General features: G+C 40.6%; 1 protein-coding gene across 7 annotated transcripts in view; it reads right to left on the bottom strand.

Moving 5' to 3' along the window:
• TMEM241 (transmembrane protein 241) overlaps positions 1-19,813 on the bottom strand; it is a 56,900-nt gene extending 37,087 nt beyond the window's left edge. For 6 of the 7 annotated variants that reach the window (XR_004408340.2, XR_004408341.2, XM_033001128.2 and 3 more), the window contains exons 1-9: positions 19,626-19,813; positions 17,274-17,320; positions 14,666-14,743; positions 10,386-10,467; positions 7,094-7,171; positions 5,679-5,704; positions 4,247-4,298; positions 3,055-3,103; positions 984-1,029 (exon numbers count right to left, since the gene is read on the bottom strand). Coding sequence is in view for 5 of the 7 variants with exons in the window: in XM_033001128.2 (XP_032857019.2) it covers positions 984-1,029; positions 3,055-3,103; positions 4,247-4,298; positions 5,679-5,704; positions 7,094-7,171; positions 10,386-10,467; positions 14,666-14,743; positions 17,274-17,320; positions 19,626-19,697 (530 nt within the window). In the remaining 2 variants the exon portion in view is untranslated. The remainder of the gene's footprint in view (positions 1-983; positions 1,030-3,054; positions 3,104-4,246; positions 4,299-5,678; positions 5,705-7,093; positions 7,172-10,385; positions 10,468-14,665; positions 14,744-17,273; positions 17,321-19,625) is intronic. The other variant, XM_033001129.2, reaches the window with a different exon arrangement.
• Between the last annotated feature and the right edge of the window lie 2,952 nt (positions 19,814-22,765).

Genomic DNA, 22,765 nt, shown 5'->3' with positions numbered 1-22,765 from the left:
GGGAAAGAAAAAAAAGGTGTTCTTTTAGTAATGCAGTTCATTTGGTATAAGAGATCAGTATAGTAAGTAGCATTATAACACTGTAATATTACATAATGTTAATATTATATAATATATGACACAATGTTATGATTAGGTAATGCTAACACTATATTATAATTATATATATTACAACAATAATCTATTAATATTATAACAATATGAATATATTAATCGGCATATTAATTTACACATCATTTGCACATTATTTCTGTTGTTACTATGTCAGTGGGAATCTCATTTAAAGTGGAGATAAAATGAGACTGAGTACAATTTAGACCCTTTAACCAGAGATGGAAAATGGTTTTGAAATAAATGCTTATCCATATTCTATACACGCATGTATTATGTACATATACATAATATGCAGAGGCAACATATCCATTCCCATCCATACAGACAACTGCAGATTATAGACACTGTGGACATGTAATGCCACCTGCTTTCAAAACAACTATTGTCTGGCTGAAGTTCTAACACGGACATGGGATTACTGCAAGGTGTCAAGGTTTTTAAGGTACTCAGCCATTCCAGTCCTGCAGCAAGTCACCAGCTGCTAAACACTTTTGAGACTGGATCGCAAAGGGAGATACTGGCAGATTCCAACCATGCAGATTTCAAAGCTAACACTAACATTTCCTCTTAATGTCTGTAATTAGGGGTTCTTTTCCCAGGACTCAGTCATCACCCTTTGAGAATACACTGTTTAAAACTAATTCAGCGTTTGAGTTAGCAGTGTAACTACCAATAACCACAGGCTATTGTAATCAACAATAAAAACGGCTTTTCTTGCAAGAGAAGTCACTAATGATTAACCAAGAATGGCCCACCACATGCTGATAACACAGAGATCCCTACAGTTTACCTAACTGCTACACAGATGTGTCTCTAACCCTCTTTGACAGCAATCTCTTTCTTTTTAAAAGAATATGAAAACACATTACCTTAAAGAGCTAGGTTTCCATAACTTGTGAAATACTTTGTAAGCCCCTGTAATTGAAATGACATGTGTAATTGCCAAAACATGCAATCATTCTGACAGACAACAGCTTGTTTGGCCATGGCACCAGCAGACATGGAACCCCTCTGAATTACAGTTTAGCAACACCGCACAAAGGATGCCTAAACCCTGAGTAAAATTAACCTATCGCTTCAAATTAATGGTTTTCAAAGAGTTATCTCAGAGTACTGTCATGCTGTGTTTCTGCTAGTCCTCTGAAGAAGAGACAACCCCTAGCTCACAGCAACTATAAAGGAGTGTGTATGTGTGTAAATACATACAGAAAAGTGTCACAGAATGGGTTCTTCAGCCCACCCCATTTTTGAGGTAACTTCAAGGATGTGTTCATCTACATAGACCTCTACAACTGTTGGCTCTGAGCTGTCTTTCCTGTTTAGAGTTCGCACAGCTCTAGGGTCTCCAGGTTCTTTACATTCTTGACCTACCAACCTCTTGGTGAGCTCCAATTTCTATTCTGGGAAAAGCTTTAAGCACTCACGGAAGGAACAATACGGCTTCAGACCCTATTTTTTCAGACCCTTTCTTCAAGGCTTTTTTTTTTTGATTCACAAAGAAGACCCGAACATGAAAAGCAAATTCAGTAGAACACTATGTAATAGATGTCCTCAATTCTGCCTCCGTTAGACAAGCTGAAGGGTAAAACATATGTCCTTTCTCTAATGCTCTGTGTTGATTAACTGTGTGATAAGTTAGTTCATCTCTTTGCCCCTTCTTGTAGCATCTTTATTCTGTGTCAGTTGATAGGAAATCTAATTACACAAAAAAAACCCAACAGTCATATCCACAACTTTCGCTCAAAACCAAGAGAAATTGAAAGAAGCTATATTTTGAGCATAAACATTATGTTGGCACTTCCTACATGTTTCAAGCACACAGAAGAGGCCTCCTGAAGACTCTCTAAGCAGTTTTCCACCTCCGTGGCCTAGAGCTGCTTTACAAATGAGACCTCTTGGCTTTGAGAAAGCAGTAACATCACTCGTTACAGCAAACAAGTATTTGAAGTGAAAAATCCTTGGCTTTTTGTTTTCCCTAACTGAGCAAATGTTTACCATATAACGTTTCCTAAAGGAAAAAAAAAAATATATACATATATATATGCATATATATATATATATACACTATTTCTTATATGTATGTTAACAACATACATATAAAATGAGATCTCTAGACCTCCCTAGACACAAATACACACAAACACATTACCTCTGCCCTGAAATTTTTACTGTATGAATAGACAAAATAAAGAAGGAATCATCCCTACTTTGCAGACAAGATTTAACATATGAATGAGTCACTCACTAAGTCTATAGGACAGCTAAGAACCAAATGTAAGTCCCTTATTATCCAGTCTAATGCTCCAAAAGACACAAATCTCCTGGTTAAAAATTACTACTCTTGTTTTCTTCAGATTTTCTGGGTCTGTTTCTAGGTTTTCAGGGAAGAATTATGATTTATCCAAATCAATGTTTAGTCTGAAAAAGACAAAAGAAAACCTGACAGGTTATGCAACTCATTAAAATTTTTTAAAAATGCGTAAGATTGCATAAAACTCCCCAATATTTCAACATCCTTCCTCTGGGAGAATATTCCATGATATTTTAGAGTATTTTTGTCAGTTTTTAAATAAAATCAGTGACTGCAATAAAGCTCCAACTACAAGTTACTGTTTGATTTTTTTCATGTTTCTTCTCCCTCAGAAAGAAGTGTCTCTTAGTAGGCAACCATAAAAAACTCCCAGCAAAGCTTAGTGCTGATTAAAATTGTATGTGCATTTTCTCATCCACTGTTAACTGACTGCAATATCTATTTATTCTGTTGTTATTTTCAATGTAAAAGCTATACAAGAATGCACTTTGTTATATTTGCTGAGACCCTTCATCCTTTCTGAGTGTTTCTAACATCAAGAACCTTAAATATCAGCAACTTCATAATAAAGATCACTTCTCCAACACATTTACTCTTCCTAATCCTTTTTCCAAAAGAAAATTACTTACCAACACAGATCAAATGAATTAGAGCCCATAAATAACCGTTTGGATCAAACTGAAATAAAGAACATCTACATAAATAAAAGCACATTCATGTAAACTTACATATTGCTATTTCCCTGCAGCTAGCTTCACAGAACAAGCAGAGCAAGTGTGAGCTATGCTACCAAGCAATAAAAGATGACTAAAGAAGACTAGGAAGACTAAAGTTTCTCCTGTCCCACCTAGAGACCTGGCATATGGCAGTTACCCAGGCTCTCTGCTACTCTTGGTGAGAGTAGCTCCATTTCTTTCAGACAGGTGCACCATTTTAAACAATCTGAGCATACGGACCCCAGTGTGTTTAGTCTTGTACTGGCAGTCAGGGAGGGGCAGGCATATCAGAGGAACATCACCAAGGTTTTTGTCTTGCCTCCTTTCCCCTCTCAGCCCCTGCAGCAGCTAAGCAGTCTCTCGCCCCAAGGCTCCAACTCACCACAGAGTATCCAAAAGAATGCTTTAAACAGACACCTGTCTCTGAGCAAGGTAGGGTCTCTTCACAATCAGTGGGGAAAAATCAACATTTTTGAGAGGAAGTCACCCGGCATATTTTAGATGTCTGCTTTCAGGGGAGATGAATTGTTCCCACTCTGCACCATGGACTGTCGAGGGAGCTCGTGCAGATGCAACACTTCTCACGGCTACATTTGATCAGATGCATCCACACAAGTTCCCAGATTCATCCCACCTCACTCCAGACATTAACTAAGTATCTGAAAGAAGGAAGCAGCCTTCCTAAGTCTCCAAAAGAGAAAAGCACCTCTAAGGAATAGATTTTTACTAGACTGGGTACTTCCTCTCTTTCTCCAGTAGCTACAGAAAGCATGTAGAATGATTACAAAGCTGATTTAGGAATCTCCTGAAAGTACATGCTATTAATTCAAACTAAATTATTTGCTCTAAGCCCTATAAGAAGTACAATTGTTGTTCCCCCAGCCACCACCCTCATGAAAGACCTGTGTGTCTGCACTGCTCAGAGGTTTTACCATGGTCCAAACACATTAAAACCAGCAAGACTACAACACTGCAATAGGCAACATTTACAATTCCTTCACAGGAATCCCACCCTAGCTTACAACTAAAAGCTGCATCTGTGATATGCTAACAGGATGTCAAATATCAACATCTAACTAGAGCTACTTTACAAAACAGATCTCACCTGTATGTCACATAAGGGAAGGCACACTGCTGCTACCAGGAGGAACAGCACACTGTGGAGAAGGGGAAAAAACCAAACGAGATCAAAATCTCATAAACTGGATTTTTATGCTCAGCAAAGTATAGGCAATTCTACTCAATCTTACACTGACATTTAATTTCTTTAATTTTTATCCCATATTTAAAAAGTAATTTCTGCCACCAAAACTGTTTTACATCATGTATTTGTTATAACTCATACACAGCAAAGTTGTATGAGAAGAGAAGCAGCACAAAACATCTCAGCAGTGGTGAAAACAAGCTTTTTGGTAGGGAATACTATTCTTCATCTGCCATCCTGCTTCCCCAGGCTACCCCAGAAAGCCAAAATCAACCAATTTCTGGCTGTGAATTGCTACCAAAAAGTTATTTCATTAAAGTTTCATAATACAATCCCAGCAGAGGTGACTCCATTAAAAGTTATGGTGTAAGTCCAGAACACAGGGCAAAGTGGTAGTGGTATTACACTATTTAGTGTAACTTATTTAGTCCACCGACTTGGACTAAATAAATTCTTAACCTGTGGCTGAGTCAGTATTTCTACAGGCTACACTGAATACACTGCTGTGGAGTTTCTGTGGACCGTCACTATTAATAATAACAAACATTTGCTTTTGCAGCAAAAACTCCCGTCTTTTCCCACTCTCTAGGGGCATAGGAAAAGACAGAATAAAGATGATAAAACCCCTGGTATCCTTGACAATAATCCAGTGGTGAAAACAAGGCCACAGTAAGTCAGATAATGGAAACAACGGGAAGAAATTCAGAAGATGGTGCCTCCAAGTACACTAAACAACATTATCCACTGTAAGTACAGCTAAAAGATTAAACATGGGGGACAGCAAATATGCATTCTTCAAGGGGATTGGGGGGGAAGAATGAAACTTTTAATACATGACTGGCCAACTTCTGTTTGTCCCTTTCTATGTCCTTTCTGAAGCCTAAATAACTAGGGCCAACAAGTCTTGGTAGTTTGTGTAGCTTAATATGAATGACTCTAGCAGAACTGGCTAACACTCACCTTTTCTTTCTCAGGAAAGGCATTTTTAGCTATTTTTCTATCACATTAATAATCTTTCTCTTACTGTTTAAGATTACTCACTGGAACTTCAAACCTGATTTCTATCTCCTTTCCAAAAACATACTTACAAGCACTGCTTTGTTATTCAGGAAGACTGGCCTTCTGGCTTTTTTTATTTTTATAAGGAGAAAAAAAATTATCTATTTAAGCAATTGTAAAAAAAAAAAATTAATTACTCATATGTTGCAATATAGGCTCACCGCCCATAGGAACGTGCCTTACATTCTTTATTGTTTTGGTGTGCCATTATCTGAAGCAAATAGAGAAGCTGGAGCCAAAGCAAGTCTGAATCTGAGAAATTTTAAAAGCTTACCTACAGACTTTCAGATGAGAGGTCTGCTGTAAAAAAGAAAGTATGATTAAAAAAAATAAAATTTAAAAATAAAAATGGTGAAATAGTGTTTTCTCCTTGCAAAAACAGGAAAGTGATGATAGATGATATTACTGAAACAAACACATTAAAAAACCTATGAGCAACATTCAACAGCCCATTATATTTGAGCACTGCTTAGCAAATTTCATTTAAAAAAATAACCAGGAATACAGATTAACCTACTTCAACTTGATTTATATTTTCAGATTACTTACCAGCAGGTAAACCTAAAACCAGACATGCACTTTATACCTGGTCCTCAAACTTCACTTGAACTACACCATATATTACATGTACTCAGGTATTGAGTATTCCTGATTAATTAGGTTCTACTCCAGCCAAATCAGTCTTGGTCTAAATTCATCAGAGTTTCCCAATCCTCTGCTCCAAAATTATTCTCCAGAAGCTTCCCAGCAAGACCCGTGTTTGCATTATCCTCATCCACAGTGCTTTTGTCTTCCAAGAGAGAAGACATGAACATGTGAGCTAGAAGGAAAATACGAAACACTTTGATAGGGACACTAATCAGAAGACAATGCCACAGGGACATGCCATGGTACACACTGCTCCGTCCCTCAGGCATAACCTTAGCGACCTCTTTGGTTAGTTAGGAGTGGCAAACATGGGCCATTTATTTATCTTCTATATACACAACAGAGGTAATGAATGGATGATCCCTCCCACAGCAAGCCAGGGACCACTGTAGAAAAGACTTTGTGACGAATGATTTCCCAGTGTTACCTCACACAGCAGCTCTCTGGTCAATTAAAAAAGCATTTCATAGCCTAAAAAGAAGAAGTTCATGAGAAACAAACCCAGCTCTTACTAAGGAGAGCGAGAATTACTCTCTTGACTTTAATAGGTCTTGGGACAGATTCTCAAGCATTCAATACAAATCCAAAAATGCACTGTTCTTCCTGCATTTCATGTGGAGATGTGATTTCTCTATAATCATACAATATATCAAATACTAGATATATTATACTGGTTAGATCTAAGGACCCAGTCCTTCTCCCTCTGAGCTCAAGCAATGAGATTCTTACGTGGGGCATGAGAGAAAGGTAATACTAATTTTCAAAAGGAAAAAACAAGCAGGACCAAGCCAGTCTGAAAAATGCAGATCAAACTGTCAATATGCATTTGTACTGTTTCATCAACTAAAGAGGAAAAGAACATCAATACAGACACTTGTCAACAGCAAAGCTCTCTCTGGGTCTCATTAATGACTAGCTATCACAGCAAGACTAGAAAAGCACACGGCACTAATGCCCATATTAAAAGAAATCAGGTGTCTTGTTATAGGGCAATTATATCACAGAAGGTACCTTAAATATGTCAATTAATAGATCAATTACCTCTTTCTGCACAAACTTCTGGAACCCACAGGTTATAACTTCTGATGCATTGTGCATGGTGAGGAACACCGGGATTGCCTGCCATTGGGAGAGAACAAAAATGCCCAAATCAACCCAGAACAGTCACACACAGAGGAAGAGGCACTCCTCTTAGGGACAGCTGTCCCACATGTTTGTGGTTTTGGTTTTTAAGCTGTAAATCCATGTTACGTTTCCTAAAAAGGACTCAGACCCATTCCAATCACCATTACATGGCACAGCCATCTTTAAATGCAGACCCTGCTTGCTTTTTCTCCTACTTCCTAGAGCTCAGGTGGTTTGTTTGTACACAGCTACCTTGGTGAGATTTGCCCTAGGCTTCTGCCTCTAGTTTTACATCTCTACTCAGGTATCTGCAGCCTCCACAGTACATAGTTCTCATTATTTTTCCCATCTCTGTCTACTGCTACTAAGAATACAGTCTGACTCCTAGCAACAAAATTATGGGCGAGATGATTTTAGGTGATTGCTTTCAGTTACTGCTAGGAAGAGCTGCCCGAAATTAGGGTAGAAATGTAATAGTTCATACATAAGTGATGTTGAAATTATACCCACTGAGGTATCTGGATACCATCCCAACATGAAATCATTAAGAATCAAACCCCAATGATAACAATAATGAATCAAACACCCACTGCCCCAGGCAAACCCAACCAGAATTAGTGGTTCATCATACTTCCTTCAAATCAGATCCATGGTCTCTCAGACAGTTGAAACAGAAGCAATTCTCTGCTCCGATTAAGATAATCTAAAGACTAAGGCAGTTTTAGGAAGTAGCACTTCCCAACTTTTGTATAGTATTTAAATCACACAAGTAGCAAATGAGTTAACTTCTCAGTGATGGATCAGGTGATATAAACAGCAAATATCTCTTAAATATGACTTTGTATTCAGAAATCTGTATTTTCTGGATTTTTCTTTTCATTCCCATGAAGCTGGATAAACATCACTAATTAAACATCTTAAGTCATAATGACTGACAACTTGGGTGGATCCATAAACACAACAGTTACACCAAGATAACTTTTAACACCTCTAAATTAGCAAGGAATGAAAATCACACAAACACAACCAACATAAAGTTGTCAGCCCCAGCTTCATCGATTCTGAAAACCAATTCTCAACCCTGTTGCTGGACAACTGAGAACATAAAACCAGAAGTATTTAACATAAGCATCCTGAGCCTGACGCAATAATAGGAAATACAAGAAATAACCATACACAAGGAAAGCTGACAGCAGAATTTACATTCTTCCTTTTGTGAAGCCAACTTACTGGGTTTTTCTTTCCTCCTCCTCTGCTTTTGGCTCTTCCAAATGTGTTTTGAAGCCAACAGTGGCTCCAGTTTGCCTAGACCAGTTAACCTTCTCCATATGTCTACTGTCTTTGATGTGAGTATTTCTTAAATTTGTGAGTGGACTTAATGCTTACGAAAAGAAAGGTTTACTGGTTGGGCAGGCAGGGGGAATAGACTCCGTACAAACCTCCCCTCGAAGCTTTGCATACTTTAGTTAATGCATCACAGCCCAGACCTCAGCAGCCCTCCTCCAGTTCCAGCCCTGAACTCCTGGGCACTGGAAACTGCCAGCACCTCTAGGGAGAGGCACAAATAGAGGTTAAGATTGTAGCCCTGCCAGTATACAGGATTGTTTGAAAGTGGATCTCCCTGGCTTTGATCAAAAAAGTGCACGTGATTTCTGCTTTAGGAATAAACCCACTTAATTCAAATACACTGCTGAGGTGAGCCAATTGAGGTACAAGTTTGGGAGAGTCCATTTTCCTTCTCATTGTGTCATAAAATTATTGTATGCAAAGTTACTGTAAGTAAAGCTTCTATGTAGAATTTAATTTAGCCCCAGTACAAGGCATTACAGAGTAACTATGGCCTAAGACTACTTGTCCTTTTGTCTTTCCTCCTAAAATGGCCACAGAATTAGGCCTCTAAATCCCCATTCATGTACAACAAAAAGCCATTCAGAAATTCGAGATGCTCCTTAAGAAAGGTTTGGGATACAAACCAAAACCATTCACAGCCCCTCTGCCACTCCAGTGCATCTCACTCCTGAATGACCAGAGCAAGGACAGAAGGGAAAGGAGGTGATTTACAGGATGACTAGGAAGTAAGAATAGCAGAGAGGATGTGATTCATATCTCCTCCAAATCCCAGGTGAGCAGGCAGCAAAGATGCTGCTGCCAAGGCTTTACTGCTGTTTCCAAACAGGGCTCTCCTTCGGGATCTTTGCTCAGTTTACACCAAGGAAGCCCAGTGGAACTTGCTTTGACAAGGAACCAAGAGGAGGTAAATGCAATCACCCTGACACAGAGCTAATCTGGAGGCATGCAGCTTCTGAGCACATGCCTGTGCTTTCCAAAGGTCCCTTGGGTCTGAGATGAGGCACCCAGCCTTGGTTGTGTGGACATGGACCTCCTGTCCTTTTCTGCCCTACCTTTCCCCTGGGATGTTCAAGGGATCACTACAAGCAGAATCTTGTCAAAAATTCCCTTTTGATCCTTCTTGAGGTTTAGGAGCTGGCAGAAGGGAGCTGGCTCTGGAATTAAGATTAGGATGTATTGACAGAATGTAGAAAGGAACTAGTGCAGAATCTCGCCTCGTAGACTGCATAACAGCAGTAAAACATTTTTTAAAAATTCATGTCTGCCTTTTTTTTTTTTTTTAAGAAAGACTGTATTATTTAAGTAAAAGGCATTGAACTTTAATGAAAGCAGATCTGATATCCTCTAAACATTTGGTAGGTGTTGTGATTCAAATGAATCATAAGACTGATTAACCTAACTCTTTCCGTAATCTCTTTCCAACTTTCAATTTATTTTTTCAAATCCTGTTAAGCATCAGAAGCTTCTCACTGAAGTGGTCTTCATCCTTTTCCTAGAAGGATTTCCCACAGAACCCACAGCCCTACTCCCCTCTTCGCAAAGCTACCAGTAGTAACTTCTTCAGCTTCTTCCCTCCTTGCACAATTCAGACCACTGAGGATCTGTTCTGCGAGACACCGAGTACTCTGGAGAGATGCTGAGTGCTTTGGACTGTCACAGAGAGGCTTTTTGATACTGCTCTACTCTTTGTAGGACTGGACTGCTGCTCTAGCACCATTAATAACATATGTACTATTTAAGCCCCTCTTCCCTTCTTTCCCAACCCAGGAACAGCATTAAACATCTTGAATGAAGGGAATGTTCTTTGCTCATAAAGTAGAGGTAATAAGGAACTGACTTCTACTTGCGCGTTTCTTACCAATCTAGACAGTGCCCTAGAGCCAGCATAAATAATGCCAACAAACAGCACTGAAGCAGGAAGCCATGACAGGATTTCAGACCTGTGAAAACAATTAAAATCCCATTACTTCACCACATTCTGTTTACATACAGTCAGCAACAGTTGCTTGCAAGGATTATAATAACATGTATATATGTACATATATTTCAAAGGTGTGCATATTAAATTCATTGTCTGATTGGTCAGTATTCCTCCCATGTAGTAAAGAAGTCTGAGACAGAAATGAATCACTTCATCTAATCCCAGAAAGGAGCTATCTGCAGATATATTTTCTTTCTTTTACTCTTTCCCTGGCTCCTCTCCTTGCAGAATCATTTGTTTCATAGCAATTACTCTTACTGGTTTTACGGAAGAGAAATTTCAACTAATTTCCTTGATGTGCTGTAAAAGGAAGAAAAACTGACAAATGAAGGCATAAAATGGTGTACTTGCACAGACAGCACACATTTTCACTATGTACAAACACACTTGGCCACCCACACATTCGTTTCTCAGCCAGATTTACAAAGAGATTCTTCCTAAAGATCAGATTGTCTCTGTGGGAGCCTGTCTCTTGAGATTTCCTAATGATACTCCTTTGACTAAGCCAAGCTCCTAGAGGCAGTTTGACAACTAATGGAGGAATGAAGTCATCACAGATTGATCTGATATTTTTTTTTAGCCATGGTTACTGCAGTAGGGTCAGGTTTCGGTTCTGAGAAGGGGCTTCAGAATTTGCACTTTTCCTTTTTTGATCTTGATACTTAAAGGGAAAAAGGGATCAGGTAGGTGGTAGATTTCAGAGAGAATAACATAAGATTTTGAGCAAGGGAGAAAAGGAGTAGCAGTGATCTAAAGGCCCGATCCAAAGATTTCCCAGGACTTAAGACACTGCTACCTCCATTCACTCTTCCCAAGCTTTGAACTAAAGTCAAGAAAATGTTAATGAATAATACTGGCTCTCAAAATGAAACCAAACTCCTTGTAGTTCCTTAATTTGGATTATACTTCCGACTAGCATTTATACTTAAAACTTAATTATAGATACTGCTACACTACCACACTTCATGGAAGACAGGTGAAATAGACCACTAAATGATGAAATCAGAACAGTCTGAATGAAGATAAAACATGCCCAAAGATTCATGTAAAAACAGACAAAGAAAAAAACCTAAACATCACATTTCCTCTTTTTTTTTTTTTTTTCAATACATAATTTTCTAAGATACTTAATCAACAACCCAGGGTAACAAAAATAGAGTAATCTTTAGATCCTTTCAACGTCATAAATATTTTCTCTGTTTTTTGGGGTAGTCACCATGATTTCCTATAAAAACACTGTTCCTTTTAAGATTATTTACTTCAACTGGAATTTCACCAACACCAGGATTTGAAACTGTCATACCTCATTACCAACAAGTTCACATCAGACACCAACAAAAATACCCCCATCCTATTTGAACTGCAACAAATGGAAGAAAGGGGAGGGAAGAAAAGAAAGGAGGACTGGGAAGATGAAAGGAACACACGATGAAAACTGAATTTTCATTTCGAATTTAACACTCTTTCATGTTCCCCACCACTAAATTCTAAGAATCCCAAAGATACTTTAATCTCCAATGCAATCAGAAAGGACTTCTGATCAATGATGTAAGGGGAGAATTTTATGTTGCCAAGTGGGAACTTTAGGACTGAAAAAGAATGCATGGATGTTTGATGTAATGTGTCAGAACCAACAATCTGTCTTGTATGTAAACCAATTAGTAGCTTCTTATGTTGGCAATAGTGATGTACATGCAAAACAGGAACTGATAAGGTTGTGTTTGCAGAGCTAGATCCAAAGCCCACTAAAGTCACTAAAGGGCAGCTTCCCCTAAACCACATTTTTGAACTTTGGTTTAACCAAGGCTCAGAGCTGCTGCTTAGCTGTGAGGAAAATTCAGCACTATAAGAAATGCCAACCAGAACAGAAAGGACTTATGTGCCTACAAGTGTTAGGCATAAGCTGGGCAGCAGATTGCAGTGCTGGAAACATTATGCAGATGCTTTGCATATTCCTCTGCGCTCCAAGAGCCCTTGTTTTGGATACAAGTTTTGCAGACAGTCACCACCCTTTAGAAGCAACAGTGATGGTAACAGAGTCCCTTACAGCTGGGAGTACGGGGAGGGGAAGCAGATGAAAACCAGCATGTCCACAAAACCTAAGAGAAATTACTCTAAGTAATGTGTTTTTATTTGGTCTTTATTGGGAAGCTAGTATTCTGGACTTTAGACAAAGGGTGGTGATCTCTGTAATAAAATAATTCCGCTGAGATACTTTGGGATAACCTGAACTGGCTCAGAAAGCATGTAAGAACAGTCCACATGAGAAGAATACTGAGACTTTGTGGAAATAAGTAAATGAATGGGTAGCAGTGTATTATGTGAAGCAAGACAAGACTGGGGACTGGATACAGTATTCTTAAGTATCCTACAGACACATAAAAAAACCCAAAACAAACTAACCAAACCAAACCCCAAACAATTAAGCCAACAGATAGATTCAGAGACCAGTATTCTGTAAGGAGAGGTGTGGAGTGTGGAAATGTCCGTGTCCCAGTGCCAGTAATAAGAAAAATCATCTTTGGAGGGGGAAGGAGCTTGAGAGGAATCAGTAAACAGAAGCTTTGAGACATTATGTTTGTTTGTTGGGAATTTTTTTGTTTGGTTATGTTTTGGGAGTTTTGTTGGTTTTTTGGTTTTTTTTTTTTAAAAATACAGGAGATATATCCTCCAAGTCTAGCTCAGCAAACCATTGAAGCATGTGGCTAATTCTTCTGAAGAAATACAGGTTTAAACTCATGCTTAAGTAGTTAGTTGAATTATAGCCAAAACACATGAATTATTTCACTCTCTTGTAGAACAGTCATTCTGTACTAGTGAAACAAAGTTTCTCAGGATGTATTTAATCACTTTTCCTAGAGTGTGCTGACATCTAGTGGCCTGAAGTCTCCCTCGTCAAAACACAAGCTCATTTTTCATGAATTTTTCTTAGATAAAAACATCCTCTTCAATAGCAGAAAATGGTTCTTGTCCAGTATTTTCTTTAATGTCTTCCAATCTTTGAAAAAAATAAAATATCTTTTCCAAGACGGAAAAAAAGATTCAACTTCTTTCATTTCATGATTTAAAGCAAAAGTACTCCTCTAATGACAACAAGCTGAACTGAAAAAGATATTATTGATTGCTGTATTCCTTTAGACTGTTTTGTGAAGACAAAATCTGCATAAACAATATACATTTGATAATAATATATATATTCCAGTGGCTGCCACTAAAGCAAGGTTTAGACCCTAATCCCGCCTCTAACTATCATATCACTAACAGCTTTTATACCAATCTCTTCATTTTATCTACACTGTAGGCAAAAGACGGGAAGTTAAATTGTGTTTCCATTTACAACTTCACTTAAGTTTCAGTGGTGATGTAGTGACTTGCATGGACATGAAAAAAGAACATAGCCTGGTTCTTCTGACATACACACAGGATTTCATTCCAAATTAGGAGATTCAGTTTTGCAAGACAACTGTTTGAATCCCAAACAGAAAATTGATCAGTTGCCACTTGCTAATACAGAATCACTGAAAAAGGTTACATTATAAGGGAACTCTGGCAGTGTAGTTCAATTCCCCCCAGTTTCAGAGTCAAGTCACATTACTCAGCTCACTGTCCAGTAAAGTTTTGAGTATCTCCAGAGATGGAGATTCAACAATTGCTGTGGGCATACATCTTCTAAATTATACCATTTTGCAAAATAAAAACGATAGGCCACATTCCATAATGCAGAATGGATTCACCTGAGCAGAGTGCAGTACGTTGGATGACTTTTCTGAGTTGCTGTCACACTCAGTCCAAGCAGATGATCTTTGGGGAAGGGTGTATCAATGCTCTTAACGCAAGGTTTCTTTTATAATACTATAAAATAATCCAGGGAAGAACCATGGACAGTCAGTTGAAAAAGTGTGATGCTTTTTTGATTGTCTTACCAAGGTTAAATTGAATTCGCTTTATATTAGTAATCAGTTGAAGTGTGTGTCATTGAACTTTCATTAGACTAGAACACAAGATCTCTCTTGCACCTGTGAAGCAAACCACACACACACACACACATCCCCTGACTTATATTTTAGCAAATCAGTAACTTCTACAACCAACTTGACTATGTCATAACCCATCTACAGAAAATAAGTATTTAGCAGATACTGAAAAGCCCACAGTACCTTGAACACAAGTTTATCTCTACCCAGCCCAGCTTCCAGGAGACATGAAGCAGAAGTCCACCCACTAATGTCTGCCACCTGAAATAGAAGCAAAACAGCACCTCTGAATCTTTTGTGCTTTTAAATTATCTGGAGCATGGACTTAGACCCCACAGGATTTCTCACAGCACAACCATGACTAGTTATCTACTGTTTCTCTAGGTTACCAGGAATGACACTATCCCCCTTTGAATACTTCATTTTTGTGGGCCTTCATTTCCTCCAAGTTTTCTAATGCTCTGGTACTTTCACCTCCTGTTTCAGATGCTTTGTATATTACCATCTACCATAATTACCTTAGTCATGTTACTGAATCCTCATTTTATCATCCAATAATAACAGCGATGTTACAGACACAATGATCTGAAGATGCAAGTGAGGCAAGGTTTGTGACAAGAGATTAATATCTTTTCATACATAAACCATTACTATTAGAACAAATAAACATGATTTCAGGATTCAAAGACTCGCTTCAGCTGAAGCAATAAGATCCAGTGATGATATATGTAGTCCTACCAGTTTCAAACATTAGCTCTATGACTTCTCATGGTTATTCATGCTGGGCTTAGATTACAAACTCCCTCAAACTCAGATTGCTTGTGTAGCAAGCACCAAGTGAAGTGTCATCAACAATAACATCATTACACTGCACAAGCCTCTGATTCAGAGCCTCTAGAGAGAACATCTTCACAGCCAGATAACCTTGCATATAAACCACCATACTGCAGTTTTCTCACTGAAAAGGTATATAACAATTATATACATTTTGCATTGACTTGTCCTACCATAAAGGCATTCCTTAGTTTATTATGGAATAGTACATAAGCCCTTACAAATTCTTGCAGGTAACTTAAAATGAGTAGTGATGAACAATGATTTTTTTTTAAGCTTTAAAATAAGTTATTAGGTTCCTTCTTCCTTTAACTAGTGGTTTTCACAGAGGTGTTTCATGTTTCCTGGGTGAAAATCCTTGAACACCTAGTGTAGTTCAGACAGAGATAATGCATTATAGTGTTAAATCACATTAACATCTGTAACAGGTATAGAAGTGGGTTTATTTATTATTCCCATTCATTGCAATGCATTTAAGCAATTATTTAAAGTCTCTTTCACACATACAAAAATAAACAAATATCCACTCTATGCAGTATTACATACAGTTGGACAGCATCAGAGAAAAGCCAGTTCATTGTCCACATGAGTGTAATGATTATTAAATGCTACTATCCCAGCTCACTTCACCTTTTTTAGATGAGGTGCATACGAGAGCTTAAAAGCCAGGTATCCCTGATGTTTGCTGCAGGCTTGGCCATGCTCTATTCCAAGCCAGTGATAATTCCCATCAACTTTATTGTGAAGAATTTCCTCTTGTCTCAGGTTTTAAGGACAGAAGTTGAAGTTAGTTCCAGATGCTTAGCACAATGCAATATAGTATTAGATTATATAGGGAACAAAACCAATGACAATGAACAGTAACAGCATGAACTGAGAATAATATTATTTTCCCTCTTTGCTCATCTGTCATAGCTCTAAATGAAAGTGCATCTGAGCCACTTAATTTTCAAGGAAAGGTCACTTTTAAAAGCCAGAACTTATGGAAAAATGTTAAGATGCTGAGATGCACTTCCAAATAATAGAAAAAGGAAATAACTGTGGTAACACGGGTGCCATAAGACTGCCACTGAAATATGCTTTTTTGCTGTTGATTTACCACACTTGTATTTCACATACTTTACTCAAAACCCCTTCCCCATATGATAAAAGCCTTGTCCAAGAGACAGTCTCTGTGTGTCTGTCGAAACTGAAGAAAGCATTCATTGCATATTTAATAAAGCTCAGTACACTCAAAGAAAATGGAGTTTCCCGAGACAATTATTCTTAGAGTTGATTGCAGCCTTGGGGCTGCAAGTCAGGCAAAAATGTAAGTCATGCTAAGCAGTAGTAAAGGAATTAAAGATATCCAGTGTCTGCAGATTTTACCATTATCTCAAAAGAACAAATGGGGGAAGTCTTCACTCTAAGAGGCCAGATTTCCACTAAATGTCTCACAAATTATTAACAGCACTGATGTTATATGGATACTTAACAAAACATTAAATTTATCATTTCATCATTAAGATATGATAGTGACTTGTGATGCAGAGCTACAACAAAGGCTAAGCATGAAAATAAGCAACATGGTATTTGTATATGCCTGAAGATGGGTTTAAGGTTGGTTTCCATTAGCATAGCGAAAGAATACACCACACCTGCACATTATCCATGAATGGCATTTCCAAAGAAGACAGACTGTACTATAATTGCTACTTTTCTATGATGAAGTGTAAAACTTTCAGAAAAATGGGAAATTATGGAGTCTATATATCTTAATTACATCACCATAATGATGTTTAAAAAATAACCAATACACATTAATGAATGCTTTACTAAGGCTTCTTGAAGTATGTTCTCTAGACAGCAAAAGCCAGTAATGACAAGAGGTATTAAAGTTAGCTTCAGCATAGAACAGCAAGACATTTACTGATGAAAGTAATTTTTTAAACAGCTGTATTCTTAAAATGGTACTTACCCTTGAAAAAGGGTAGGGTAGGTAAATTTCAGGACAGACAGGACATACTGGAAAACAAATACCAAATTAATGGACATCAAACACCTACAGCGTTATAACATTAACAATCATGAGAGCAACAAAACACAAAAAGTTTCTACCAAAATAAAGAAAAGCAAAAAGCAAAAAAAAAATTTCAGTAATTTCTCTTCCCGTGCCAGAACTGCTGGATGCTGCCCCAGTCACTGTGGAAGGTAGCAGACAGTAAAGTACGTGAGTGGACATACTGAACAATGGAGAGAAGGCTACCTTCTGAATTGCTCTTTCAATTTCTGAGCACACTCCATGCATTGCACTGAATGGGAACAGGATTAATAGGAACAAAAAGACACAAGCACTTGTCAGTTACAGTCATACCATACCACAGAGGCAACTTTCGGCAGAATCAAGACCAATAAACTTAATTGCCTCTGGATGATTAACTCATCTTACAGACCTAACGTTCTGTTCACACACCATTTACACTTAATGTAAAACATTAAGCAGTCCATAAAGCCTGTTGGAGATGAAATATACGGGGGGGGGGGGGGGGGGGGAAGAGGAGCAAAGCCTCCAGGTTATTGCTTTAGTATGCTTTGTCAGGGTCTGCACATATGGATGCTAGTGTCTTTTCCCACTATATATGTGTATATGCCAATATGGGGCAGAAATATGTGTGTCTTTCAAGGTGTGTATCAGGATCTAACAACTTTCCATAATGAAGTATATGAATACTATTTCTGTAAAGGAAAAGAATGACTGGAGCTTCCTCAGAGGAAAGGAAAGGTACTTGCCATTTCTTCCAGGAGCCAGCAGTTGTCAGTGGTAAAAGGAGGAGCTGAAGGCTTTCAACAGAGAGGAAACTCTACTGAGCACTTTGCAAGGTCCAGTTTTTATGCTGTGTGGGATGTCACTAAGAAGCTGGCATCAATATACAGAGACAAGGCATGCTGATTCACAACGGGTCATGTTACACATACACTTGTCTGAACTGCCACATGGGTTTTAAATCAGGACAGTACACCTGCACATGTCCGTACCTTCATTTGCATTTACAAGCCACCTGCAACAGCTGAAACCTCTATATTCTGGTTATTTTTAACTTTATTACATTAAAACCTGCATTCAGGTTTGAAAATGGAGACCCTGTATCAACTTCCTCTCAAGTACAGTTAAGTACTTTTTCCAATGCATAATACAATCCAGCAGCTCTTCTAGCTCCTTTCTGTTTAACTAATCACTGCTCCCAGCCATCTCTCAAATCAAGTGCATTACCTCTCCCTACGAACTTTGCTTCACATCTAGACTTCAGTCTATTTCTGGGCATCCTTAATGGCAAATGTGCCTTTGAACAGAAATCAGCGGCTGATGCTGAGAAGAGATTTATTTCATTTTCACCTCCAAAATGCTGCTTTTCTCTAGCTCTCCCTCTGGAAATCCATATCCTAGTTGCTTCAAAACATCTTTTCTTTCAGAAATCTGCACCAGAAACACGGACATACTCTCTGATAAATAGTACTGCAAGGAGTAGTTACTCTATCTCCTCCTCCTAGAGGGAACAAACTACATCAAACTGTGTTTAAACTACAATTTTATTCACAATGTGGCCATCTTCAGCCTACTTCTCCTTCTGCATAGGCCCTTCAGCCATATCAACAGGCAACTGAGTTGCACAGTGAGAAAGCAACTTCATGTCCTTAATTTGCAGGTTAATTAAGCTGTCAAAGGGTCCACAGAGGTTAATACTTGCTTCACTGCTACTATAGTGCTTTGAGTATTTAATATTTTTCCCTTGGATAGTTGGTATTTGTGCCAGCTAACAGATCTTTTGGGAATGACTGCGCATTCAGTGGTTGCTGGATACCAAATAACAAATACATTCAGCATCACTGGTGCTTTCAAAGCAGCATAATTTCTGGCTCTATAACAGCTCTATAATTAATTTGAATAATATGATGTTACACCCTCGCTCTCCTAAACATGCCAGCAGTGAAACGTATGTGCCGTGGAAAGGTACAGATGTCACAGACTGAGAAAAACGAGACCGGGAGAAGACAGCCATGGTCTCAATTTCGAGCGCACACGCGGAGGAGCGGCAGTGGGCCTTCGGGCTGAAATGCTGGGTGGGGGTTTTCACTCGTGGGGTAGCCCTCCCTCCTCCGGGAGGGCCTGAGCCGCCGGCTCTCCCTGAGCAGAGCTGGGCGAACAGAGGACATCGCCGTTCCTCCTCCTGGGTCCCTGCGGTCACCTCGCCCCTCGGGCGCAGCCCCCACACGTCCCCCCCCGCCCCGCCCGGCCCCTCCGAGCCTGGGGTGGCTCCGCGCCCGCCCTCACCTTGTTGGTGAAGCAGGACGCCAGGTAGAAAAGGCAGAAGGCGAGGCCGCCCGCCGGCCTCTTCAAATACATCTGTCACCGCGGGCCCCGCCGCCAACGCCCGGGTGCGCGGGCCCGGCCGGCGGCCGCCATGGCAGCGACACGCAGCGCCGCGGCCGCCCCAACGGCACCGGGCTCCCGCCGCCGGGCGCCGCCTCCTTAAAGGGCCGCTGCGGCCGGGGGCGCTGGGGGGCGCAGGGGGAGAAGCTGGGCCTGAGCCGGCAGCGGGCGCTCGCAGCCCAGAAGGGCCACCGTGCCCTGGGCTGCGTCCGGAGGAGGGTGGGCAGCAGCGCGAGGGAGGGGATTCACCCCCCCTGCAGTGCTGGGGCCAGCTCTGGGGCCCCCAGAATGAGAAGGACACGGACCTGCTCGAGTGGGTCCAGAGGGGGCCACCAAGATGAGCAGGGGGCTGGAGCAGCTCCCCTGGGAGGCCAGGCTGAGAGAGTTGGGGGGGTTCAGCCTGGAGGAGAGGAGCCTCCGGGGAGACCTGATAGTGGCCTGCCAGTATGTAAAGGGCTACAGGAAAGGAGGGGAGGGACTCTTTGGTGGGGCCTGTTGCGATATGACAAGGGGCAATGGTTTTAAACTAAAGGAGAGTAGATTTAGACTAGATATTAGGGAGAAGTTTTTTACAATGAGGGCGATGAGACGCTGGAACAGGTTGTGCCCACATAAGTTGTGGGTGCCCCCCTCCCTGCAAACATTCAAGGTTAGATGGGGCTCTGAGCAACCCGATTTAGTTGAAGATGGCCTTGCCCATCGCAGGGGGCTTGGAACTAGATGACCTGTAAAGGCCCGTTCTAACCCAAACCGTTCTGTGATTCTATGATTCATCAGTGATGTGTAAACTATAAATATGCCAGGGAGATAAAGAATCAGTGAAAGATGTGCCCTACCTAGTCACGGTTACTGGGCGTTCTTTTATTATGCCCTAGGTAAGCCTCATTCTTCCCACTTCTGGTGTGAGCAAGGCCATGTCTCTGCAGTTCTCAGTTTGACTTTGCTCAGGTAATGCAAAGCACAGGGCTCTCTCTGTACAGGTACACCCTATTTTTAGAGGACAGAGCAAAGCTGTTATAAATAAGGAACTGTGACCTAAACTGGGGAGTGAGGGGGGCACTAACTGGTGGACCAGAGGCCAAATGCAGCCCATAAAATGAGCCTGTCTAAACTGCGATGTTTAGCCTCAAAAGACAAAGTCAGCAGGGCACAACAGCTGAAGGTCTCCACAGCACCAAGACAAATTTAAAAATTTTGCTCCATCAGACACAACACAGACATCAGATTTCCAGCACTGAGAAGTTTAGTCCATCCAGGCCTACAGAGATCACTGACATGCCACTGCAGTGGATGCAATAGAGATGGCAGGGTAGGTGATACAGCATTTCCACTTTGGAGCATGTGTTTCTGTAAACACATCAAATGTGTATTTTGCAAACAGAGGTATACTTTGTATTGGGTGCCAAAAATTCGGCCTGTAAAGCTTTAAAAAAAATATTAAGAAAAGTTTACAGGTATCTACAAAGTCTAAGGTAAGCGTGTGATAAGAATACTTCTGGTGGAGTATCATTTTCATGCAAAATATTACAGTGATATCTCTCTTTCTTGTAGTATTTCTTATTAAAAGTGGGGGACTCGGGCAAAGATGACACATCTTTCTACACCCAAATGCCAAGGCAGGTTTGATTTTTTGTAAGCCACTTACAGTGAGGGATTAAGAATGAAGATAGAAATTTCTGACAATATTGTTCATCATGACTAACTTGAATTATGAGCGATATGAAGAGAAGTTTCTGTTCTATCTAGATTTCTTTTTTTTTTAGGAGACGTGAATGCATGGCAAATGATTTTGTTTACATGTCATTTCACAGATCATTTCTTCTTAATACAATTCAGTTCAAAGTTTGATCCATTCATAGAAGAGGTCATGGGATCAAGGCCTAATCGGGTAATATTTAAGAGACTAATATAGAAGACATTTCTGAAGATAAAAAGACATAGGACTATTAAGTCATTGATGTCTTTTTGAATCAAAAACTACAAAACCCTGTTTCCTTAATCAGTGCTTGTACAACTGTGCTAGAGTAATGATTTTCTTGGGGCAGCACATTGCTTTGACATTCTGCTCCTTTATAAAACTGATAAATTTAGCCGAAGAAGATTAAGGGGGCACGGCAGCAATCTTCACACCCCAAAAGGCAGCTGCAAAGGGAAAGAAATAATCTCTTTCTGCCAGGGCTAAGGGCTGCGTGGGTAGGAACCACACTGGCACCGCATTGCCAAAGCCACCCCGGCGCCTCCGAGGCACACGCCTGTGTCGCGCCTTCAGGCTGTGCGTTGTGACGGGGGCCCTTACCCTCTTCCAAACCCTCTGCCTTCGAGCTGGGCGCTTCCTGCAGCGACGGACGCCGGAACAGTTTGTCTTGGGAGATTGTGATGCCTTAACATCACTACAGGTTGTTGGAGACAAACGAGGTGAACTTTGGCCGACAAAGCTGCTTCTTGTACGCCCAAGAGTCGACGAGAACGGCTTTTGCTGGGCCTACGCCGGCTTTGCTGGGGGTGTAATGCCCCGAGCGGGCCGGGGGGTGCTGTGAGACCCCTGAGCGCTGCTCCCGCTCCTGCAGCCAGCCAGCTCGGCCAGGCTGGTTTCCCAATTATCAGCGCAGCTGCGGCCTGCGGGGGGTTCTAGGCATCGCTCCCTGCCTGCTGGAGCAGATGGGAAACTGCAACCGCGTTGCCGCAACGCGGTACCCCCGTGCCTCTGTCCTGGAAATGCGGCATTTGAATCGCAGTGCTGTTTTCCAGGTAAACGTTACCTGTGAAATTGAGGCGTAACAGCTGCCAGGTGACATAGGAAGTATTTGATTTTGTATTTGCAGCAAGGTAGGGGAGCAGGATGAAATGACTTTGCCCGCCTACAGGTTTCTTTATTTTCCCCGCTTCCCTCGGTTACTCGCTTAGACAAAAGCAAACGTCACCCCGTTTTGCCGCCACCGCCCTCACACCCAGCACCTCCCTCACCGACGCCGCCGCTGACCCCGCCGTGACATCACCGGAAAGGCGGGCGTGGCCGCGGGCCGCCGGCCAATGGGGGAGCC

The sequence above is a fragment of the Tyto alba genome, unplaced genomic scaffold (genome assembly GCF_018691265.1).
Source record: "Tyto alba isolate M040663 unplaced genomic scaffold, T.alba_DEE_v4.0 Super-Scaffold_27, whole genome shotgun sequence".
Lineage (NCBI taxonomy): Eukaryota > Metazoa > Chordata > Aves > Strigiformes > Tytonidae > Tyto > Tyto alba.
Note: the sequence above shows the minus strand (reverse complement) of the source record. Positions and strands in the feature narration are given on the sequence as shown.